Source organism: Nanorana parkeri, unplaced genomic scaffold (assembly GCF_000935625.1).
Source record: "Nanorana parkeri isolate BGI_ZX_2015 unplaced genomic scaffold, ASM93562v1 scaffold349, whole genome shotgun sequence".
NCBI lineage: Eukaryota > Metazoa > Chordata > Amphibia > Anura > Dicroglossidae > Nanorana > Nanorana parkeri.
In genome coordinates, this window is record NW_017306617.1 from 1046610 (window position 1) to 1056693 (window position 10084).

A 10084-nucleotide genomic window follows, 5' to 3' on the forward strand; every position below is an offset into this window, starting at 1 on the left:
AGCTTGTGGCACCATGTGCTAGATTCCATGCATGCCTATTCATCTGAATTGCACCGCAACCACTGTGGTGGCCCGTGGTCGTGCAGTGTAGTGCAGCACCGCGTGTTGTGGTGGGTGAAAAAAGTAGTGCATGAAGCTAGCTAGGTGCACTGTGTGACAGTATGCACTGAACACCATGGTAACCTGTGCAACGCTATAGTTTGAAGGGACCATTAGAATTATCTTCCCTATTTTATTAGACTTTCCTCACCTACTCTAATCATTCTTTACCAAGTAACCACTTCCCCTTATTTTCCAAAATGTATTTGTTATTTCTAATGTGTTTCTCTCCTCTAAGTTCACTTGGGCACTGGCCTTGTTTTCTTTCAGTATCAAAGTCTTGTTTTAATTCCCTAGTAGTTTGTTATTCACAGACCGTATAATTTAACCACATAACTTAAAGCTGAACTCTGGGCTGGAGACAAAGGTACCCTTGCAACAGACCACTGTCCAGCCCTCCCAGGATGTGGGCAGACCCTCAGTATGCTTAAGTACAATGCAGGACCACTGGTCCTGCATTGCATATGATGCAGTTGTAGAGTGACAACTACTAAGGCAGCAATGAGAAATGGCTTTGGTGGGCTGGTCATGCAGTGCAGAGAAAGCCTGTGGGAATGTGGAGCAAGGTAAATATATCTAATCCCCTAGAAAAAATTAGCAGTTAACCCTTGCAATGTGGAGGGGGACCCATTGCAAGGGTACATTTTTCTACAGCTTGGACTTCAGCTTTAATATACAGCACTGTGTAATTCGTACTGTCTGCTACGACTACTGCTACGACTAATGCTAATTTCTATATTATTATTAATTAGACAGTGAAACTGGATTAAACACAGTAAAGTTAAATGAACACAAGAAACCGTGTCATCTTAAAAAAAACAAAAACAAATAAAAAACAAGAGCAGCAGTTCTTTTTATCATTTTGACAAATTATCTTTAAGCATCCTTCAAAATCCATAAAGAACCCAAAGCTAAATAAACTGTGGGGCTTTCTTGAATTGTATTTGCTCAACCATTTATAGCAATTCAGTTTTTGATACATATTTACAAGGCACATTCATTAATGGATGTCATCTATACAGAAAGAAGCAATACATATAAGAAGATGCAATAAAAATGTAATTTATGTGTACTCTATATGCCATATTTATATTAAATATAATACTTAAAATGCTCATATTTAAATTTTGCATGAAACTTTTTAAAAGAGAAGATTCAGGAATGGAATATGAAATCAAAAACAGTACGAAGAGATAAAAGTACTGCTCTCTTTGCACTGGAGATTTCAGTCACATTAAATGTTTGTGTTTATTTTGAATAATTTATACGCTAGAGAATCATGGACAAGTATGCTACCCCATTAAGCCATCTCTGAGGAGAGAAATGTTTGTCAATATGCGATAATGTGCTGTCATACTTGTCTGTGATAACTCTGATGTCATACATGTAAAGCCATACCTACCTGCTGTCAAGACTGATTTCTCCAGGAATGACATGAGTACCGTCCTTGCCAATAAGAAATCTAATTCTGTCATAGAAGAGTCTCGGAGGATGCTGGGAGAAGGGTGGCTGGCTTTGCTGGATGAGGTCTAATGGGTCAGGTGAACCTTGACAGAGAGGGCTGGAGAAGCAATTGGCTTGCTGGCAGCAATCAGGATCTACACAATCTGTCAGACCATCTGTAATGGATGAAATTACCATAAATCAGCCAATGTAAGTCTACTGAGATTTCATGTAGCAGGGCAATGAAAAAGCAGCAATGCTAATGCATGCTAAAACAAGGGGTTAAGACCTCCAAGACAGCGGGTGTTGATATTACAAAAGCAGAGAAAAAAAATACTGAAATGACTTTAAACCAGTGGATTAATGAACCATGTTCTTATCTATGAAATACTGCACAATGGACATATAAAGCAAAACGTACATTGCATATGGAATGTAACACCAATAATGTTATGAACTTTGATTTGGATCGCATACTCTCAGATATGTTTTATTTTCTTTTGAAACAACTTTTCATTTATTTGTGAACAGGTCAGAATGTAGTTATTACCTATTATCTCTTTACACCGTAAGACAATATTGGATTCATTATCATGCAAACTTAATATTCTTAAAGTGACAGTTAAATCTTAAAAATGCATTCAAGTACCTTAAATATTAACAAAAATGTATCTTATTTGTGTATCACTCGGCTATAGATCCTCAAATCATCTTTGAATTGGTGCAGACACTGTCCTTCCTTCTGGAGGGTGGCTACTTTTGTTCCCCATGGTCCCTGTGTGTTGTAAAGTAGCCACGGTTCCAAGCTCTCACGTTTAGTTTACTCATTTGTATTCAAATTATATTCCATTACGGGAGCAAGTTTGGAGCATACTGTGCCTAATTAGGTGTCTAATCATATGTATTCCTGATTTTTCAACATTGACTTTACTTACACAATCCAGTATTGTTGTTTACATAATTTGACAAAAGTAGAAAAATATATTTTAGAAACAGTCCTTGGATTTGTTTATAGCTATAATGGCTCCTTTTCGATCTATCATTTTATAAGCTATCCTTGGAAGCATGCCATTAAACATGCCCACTGGGATCCTCATCATAAGTATAGATTGGCTCTAAGTATGGTTTTAAAAGCATGTCTCAGTGAAAGACAAACTATCGCTAGAGCTTTTTTGGTTAGAACAGTGAAGGGGTAGCCCCTCTGTTTCGTTTTTATTACTCTCTGTGGACTTGCTTGCTTCACATCCTGAATCTAAGCCAATAAAAATGCAAGGCAGTATCTTGCCTGGTTCCAGCCCCACTTCTCTCTGAGGCCTCTAAAGGCCAAATGCACACTCACAACAATGCATGTGAGGGAGGTTGTACGTCATGCAGTCATATGACAAGAGGCTGCAATTCTGCCCTGAAAAAAAGCCAGAGAAATCCAGCTGGAATGTATTTTTTTAAAATTCTGAATAAATGTAAAATGACTTCTTAAAAAGCTATTACAACCCATGGCGAGCTCAGCCAGAACAGTATGTTGCTAATTTGAAAATGACTTCAAATTGCTGTTTTACATGAAGAACTAAAGCATTTATATAGCTAAAACTGTACTATATTTATTTGAGATTAAATGTTTCTTAAAATAAACGCTAACTGCCTTAATTCAAGCAGAGATTAAACGATTTGAGTGGTTCACATGTTACTCTGCAAAACGTCCCATCGTCATTGTCTGCACTTTTAACTTTAAAGAATTGACGCAATCAAACAGATCAGATGGGAAATCTTCCTTAATGACAGCTTGAACTTTGCTTTATGGGTATGTTAATATGAAAAGACTATATTTCCATGTGTGTAACACCCTAGCACTCAAGTGCATTAAAATGCTGAGCTACTGTTCAGCAAATTTCTAAGCTTTACTGGATCGCACCATCTGGCTAAAAACAGACAGACCAGTGATTTACAAGCATTAATGCTGGAAAAGCACTGCAGTCATCTTAAAGGGAAAATGTAGTGTAACTAAACTACGAAAAACAGAAAAGGAAAATGCAAACTCATTTAAACAGATTTTCTATATCATGTACATATACTGTATGTAGTGTATAACCCATGCTTCATTAAATTGTGGTAACACTTGAGCAGTACTTTGACTTATGGTGCATGCAGTGATGTTTTCAGTGTCAAAAATTAGTTTAAATTAAAGTGTGGAAATAATCCCCCATGATCTATCACCTATCCCTCACACTTAAATTGACCCTCTTATAGAACACCCTACCCAACCCGTACCCTAAAATTTAACCTAGTCCTGAAAATTAGTTCTTACCAGGGACACGTTGTCTGGGGTGGTAGGTGAAGAAGATTCTCACTCACACACCATTATGGAAGAAAAAGCTGTCAGCTTCAAGCTGATAGCTTTTTCTCCATTCAGACCAGCTTCTAGCTGGTTACACAGCGGGGAATGCTTCCCCGCTGTGTAACCTGTCATGGATGGGCTTCCACACTACTGTGTGGAACCTAATACAGTGAGGTCAAAGCTAAAGCAAGCCTCTGACTTGGAGTCAGAGGCTTAAGCTCTGTGGATGGTTTGGACCAATGGCAAAGCACCACTGATCCAAGCCGTTCAACCAAAAAAATGAAAAGAAAACACCGACAGCATGCATCTAGATGCCTCATCAGTGATGAGCAAGTCGGGAACAGGGAGGCTCCTCCCTGTCCCCTCCCCTCCGGGCCAGGGCATGCCTCACCTGCCACTGGCCTCACTGCAGGTCCCTGGCTCTTACATATTAACCTGAACACCAAAACTAAGCCTATCAATTAACTGTAACCCCCCACCCTAAATATGAACCATAACCTTGATACTAATTTTATCTGCAACCTAATACCTGACAACATAATGCTGAAAAATAATTCTCAACCACTAACTTGAACTCCAGTAAATCTCCAGGCACAAAAAAACTATTTAAATATATAAGGATATCAATCTACTTTGTGTGCACCAAACATTGTTGCAAACACAGATATTAAAAGTAGCAGTGACATTATCACTTTGCTGCACTAGCCTGTGCAGAGAGCAGAGCTATGGGAGGGCCCTAACGGGCTCACCTACTACAGGCTGCAGGGGGCGGATACAGGACCAGTCACCATGCACAAGGAGAGAGACCAGCAGTGACTGGTCTTGAATACAGGAAGTTCTTGCACAGAGGGAATGGTTTTACACTGGATAACTGCACATGCTGCCTGCAGAAAACTGCAGGAGGGGGGCAGATATAAGACCAGTCATCCTGCACAAGAAGAGAGAGCAAGGAACAAATTGTAATTAGCAGAAGCAGCCCTAAAAAAGGTATTTTCATCAAATCATATAGAGACCCATTTGGATATAGTATCTTTTGAGTCCAGTCAAATCCTTATCCCATGTTAAGCCTTAATAATGGGGGGGAGTGTTGTTTCACGCGAAATGCGCTGGCTGTGTTTTTTAAAATCAAATTGTGACCAATTAAAGGCACGTTTGGACTCTTTCATCCTTTGGATTAGCGCCCTTTATTTCTGAACACTGAGTGAGGAATAAGGTAAGCGGATATTTTTTATTGTCCCCTAGGCAAAAGTTAGCATTTAACCCTTGCAGCATGGAAAGGGGAGGCAAAATGCAAGGGTAATTTTTTTAATCCAGAGTTTTATCTTGAAGGAGAACTACAAGGTGAGTAATTTCCACTCATCCTCATAGTTAGAGCCAACCTGTGACAAAGAAGCTGTCACAGGTCGGCTCTATTGATCGAGAAGTGAGCAGAAACATGCAGCTGATCCACAGAGCAGAGCCAGCTGTCACTCATGCAGCTGGGTGGATCTCGACAGTATTGCCGGGATCCGTCCCAGCTGCAGCGCTCAGTATATTGCGGGCACTAGCCTGCGATATACTGAGCTTTGGTTCACGGGAGGAGGTTATAATATGTCCTCCCGTGACAAGAAAAACACACTTACCCCATAGTTTTCTCTCAAATATAATATTTACCAGCTACAGTATATGTGCACATTGTGTGCTTTACAGAATTAAGCAATGCTTCTCTTTCCTTCATATCCCCTCTTTATATTAGGCTTAGTAAAACTGTTCACTACACCCAATCTTAAAATGTACCAGCCCGAATGCTGAATGGGATCCACTGGATGGCATTAAGGTCCATTAATTGTCCAAGCCCAACCCAGTTTGATCATTACCTGCAATCATCACATAATGACTGAGCAATGTAGGGTTTCCCCAAGGGACTATATTTAACCTTCCAGCTGATGGGAATGCTTATCAGACACAGACATTTGTGGAAATTATCTGCACACCTACCTCAAAACCTTGAATTCTCCAGAGAAAAAATGGCATGTTGGCTAACCACACATACTTTACTTCCACTTTTTGGCTAACAAACCTTCAAGGGGTCCTTGAGGATGGCCAGATGTCTTACTACCAGTTCACTCAGTGCAGCATTCATTTATCTATGGGATCTTTACTCTACATTGATGAAGGATCTCTTAAAGCAGTGGTTCCCACTAGTGATGAGCCGAACAGGCCCGAGTTCGGTTCGAATTCGAACTTTAGAATATCCAAAAAGTTTGAATTCGAACTCAAACTCAATGCAAGTCTATGGAGGCAGAACTTTCAAAAACAATTGTCCCCTTTAAGTTATTGGCCATAAAAAGTGTATGGGGATCTGGGTACTGCCCTGGGTGACAGGAATCAATGAAAAAAATACTGTTTTTAAAGGAGCAGTGATTTTAACATCACTTAAAGAGTAACAATAAAAAATGAAACATTCCTTTAACCAGTTGACATCTGGGGTGTTAAACCCCCTTCCCATCCAGGCCATTTTTCAGTATTCAAACGGGTCTTTCCTGCCCGGGCGCGCGCGAGCAGGAATAAAATGCAGTCTGGCGACGGCAACCCGCGGATGCAAGTCTGCCGTCCATCCGTTTTTTCTTAACGGGCGGACGGCAAGAGGTTAAATATCGCGCATGGGGGGGTCCCCTTAACCTGCCTGTAAAGTGGCACATCTGTATCATGTATAGAAACTGCTGCAGCAAAACTGACATTTCCCAGATGCGCCCCCCCCCCTTGTGAATGAGTAAGGGGTACTTGTACCCCTACTCATTCACGAAAGGGTTAAAAAAAATTAAAATAAAAAAACCAGACTTTTGGAAAAAAATCCTTTCATTGAAAAAAACACAACAAAGGATTTTGACAAGTCCCTTATTGTTAAAAAAAATACCCCCAAAAATTGATCCAAACAATAAAAAATAAATAGAAATAATTTTAAAAAAAGACGATGTCCCGTCCACTCGCATAACTTTGACCGATGCCGGCAAAAGGTAAACAATTGGGCGGAGCTAGCGGTGACAGCTTGCTTCGCCCAACTGTGTACAGTTTTATATCATCTGACAGGTGAGCCATGATTGGGCAAAGTGATCATGACTTTGCCCAATCATGGCTCTTACAGAGTACTGACCCTAATTGGGCAAAGTCTTGCATCTGACCTGAGGTCAGGTGCAAGACTTTAACCAATTAGAGCTTCAGAGGGCGCATTGCCTTGTGGGATGTTCAGCGGTTGAACAGAACGCCAAACGCCCTTATAGTTTGTGTGTTCAGCGAACACATGAACTAGCGATGTTCGACTCGAACTCACGTTCGACTCGAACATCCAGCCCATCCCTGTTTCCCACCACGATGAGTCCACAGTACTTCTGAAACATTGTTTTATAGTATGTTAATATTTCTAAATATTTGTCCTCAGGCAAGCAGCGCTTATATACATACACTATAAATGCTTTTTTACCTTTTTCATGTTTCATCTTTTGTTTCTAATCCTGTAGAAGGATTATGTGCCTTTAGTTAAGAATATTTCTGAAACCTATAAGAGTTTGTGGGAGTGCTGAAAGCTGCTTATACTTACTAAATTGTTTGTTGGACCATTAAATGAAAAAGATGACAAAGAACCTAATCTTACTGATTCACATGAAAGATCAGACGCAATCGGAAGGAGAATAATGATGCCTTGTTAAAATGTTTAATTTATGAATGAAAAAAAAATATGAAAAAGCAGTTTAACATAATTAGAAACTCAATTTTGTCACCTATAAAATGCTTTTAGGCAAATGTGGAGCCATTGTGCAGAACCCTCTGTACTGTAACAATGAGAAGTCTCCTCTTTTGTAAGTAATTTCCAGATCAGCAAACACACTAACAGAACATGAGTCTTTTTTCGTGAACGCACAGCAAATTATTATAACACACAATAATGGTTATATATTAAGTTAAAATAATGATTTTTTTCATACTGCTGTTTCAAGTAGCTGAAACCTGTCTTTATATTAACTTTCAATAGTCTCTTGTAGATTAGACTTATTGAGAAAGGGGCAGTACTGTGATCCAGTTGGGCTCTATTGCAATAAATAATATGTCAGCTGCTTGAAAGGAACTTATAAAAGGATGGGGGGGCACAGGGTGAAATTGTTCCTGCTTGCTCCCTGTCCAATTAGAAGACAGGGTGGAGGTAAACAGAATTTTGGCAGCCTTTTTTTTATAATAGAGACTCCAGTATTGTTTAGAAAAAGTGTATGAAATCATCACTGTACATTTCTTTCTCCTGTTTTTTCCAAGACACTTTAATCTTCGGACAAATAAGGAATGTTTGTCACATGAGAACATTGTGAAAGTGGATGAAAACATCTCTCTGGAAACTGTTTCCCTAACTCACCATTAGCCCCTTGTTAACAAATAAGCATATGGATGAGTAAAAAAAAAAAAAAAAGGGGATTGATTATTTCATCAGGATTCTACAACTGGAAGCCAACAGAACAGATGTGCTTTGAAGCTTTTATATGTCCTCCAGGTTTCTTATACTCCATATACTTTACTGAATGTTGTTAATAATAAATGGCACTGAAATTCAAAGAAAATAGGATCCCTGTTGTAAAATACTTGGTTAATATAGCCGATTATTTATACACTATTGATGGTAGGAAATAAGAATTGTCTAGTACCCAGGTTTATTTATCTTAACTTTACCTGAACTTAAAAAGTGAAGATTTGCAATCTTATAAGGAATATCTAGTAATGTTAATTGTGTCTAGCCAATACCTTAAAAGATTAACCAGTTGCCTTGAATTCCTCCTGAAATATAGCAGTGCACTTCCTGTACCTATGCACTCCTATGCCTTCAGTCTCATAGCTGATATGTTCAGTGCGACATCACCTAAGGCACAGTGCCGCTGACTGCTAGTCTTTTTGGAGTGAGATATGATGATGTCAATTTGCAATAAACCTAGGCTATCTGTGAAAGAAGAGTGCATGCTTACCTTTCCTGGTGCCCCACTACCTAACACTGCTCTGATGCTGAGAAAACGTCTACTAGAGTTCGGAGGGAAACTGACACTTCCTGAATTGTCGATCCCCTGGGTCCCCGCAGCTCTCACTGGTCCCTCATTCTGACCTTCACCCACTACAGGATGCAGTAGTGACACAGAGGCCAGCCTCTCTATTTGTCCCGGTGACCAGTGTCACCAAGAACAAAAGTGATGAGAAATTTCAAAATTTTAGAGTTGTCAGATAGAAACATGTGGGTAGCTCCTGTAAAGGGGACATTGAAAATTGTTTAAGTTGGAAGTTCCTCTAACTTTGTCTCTGACTATCTGTTACATCAACAGGCAGGTAGTAAAGGAGAGTTTCCTCAATGGAACACATAGGACAAATAAAACTAAAAAAAATATTGACTTTCCATTTAGAAAAACATAATAATTTTCTCCAAATTAATGGTACAGTTTGAAAAAAAAAATATTTGTAGAAGCCTTTTATAAAGAGAGCCAAAACAATCAGACTGCCAGACTTCACTTGGGTGACCTGAGTTTACACAGATATAGCCATATACCCCAATCACACCATGTAGGTCACAGCAGAAACAGCCATATGATGGCTATAAACTGTTTATATAGATAGATAGATAGATAGATAGATAGATAGATAGATAGATAGATAGATAGATAGATAGATAGATAGATTTTATTTGTCACATAAACAATCGTACAAGTATGATATGCAGTGAAATGCTTACACGACTGCAGAGCAGTCGTGACGGCAGCCGACTACACCGGCACCATCTTTGTAGAGCAGTACGGTGACAAATGTGGGTATTTTGCTTTATTTGAAATATACTAGCAGGAACATATATTATATAAAAGCAAGCACGTACCTGAGTCATTGTCCAAGTTATCAGCACAAGCCATTTCCATGATAACATTACACCCTACTCCACTCCAGCCAACTTGACATACACAGTGCCAACCATTCTGGTCAAGTGTGCATCTCCCATTGCCATAACACAGACCCGGGCAGCCATCTAAGAAGAGAAACAGTGTGATTAGGTAATGATAGGTTCTGCTTTAATGAATACGCCTAATTATACATTATGCCTGATTATACACACACCCAGCACACTAGTCTAGAAGCACTACAGCAATACTTACAAGAGTGTCAATATTTCACAGCACATTAATCATAATTACAGCTTGTGCAGCCCTGACATGCGGG

At 39.4% G+C, this 10084-nt stretch overlaps 1 protein-coding gene across 1 annotated transcript in view; it reads right to left on the minus strand.

Annotated features, from left to right (window-relative positions):
• Positions 1-10084, minus strand: part of TENM1 (teneurin transmembrane protein 1) — a 431171-nt gene that overhangs the window by 193109 nt on the left and 227978 nt on the right. Inside the window, exons 13-14 of the mRNA XM_018558628.1 lie at positions 9747-9893; positions 1502-1718 (exon numbers count right to left, since the gene is read on the minus strand). Of these exons, the coding sequence (XP_018414130.1) occupies positions 1502-1718; positions 9747-9893 (364 nt within the window). The remainder of the gene's footprint in view (positions 1-1501; positions 1719-9746; positions 9894-10084) is intronic.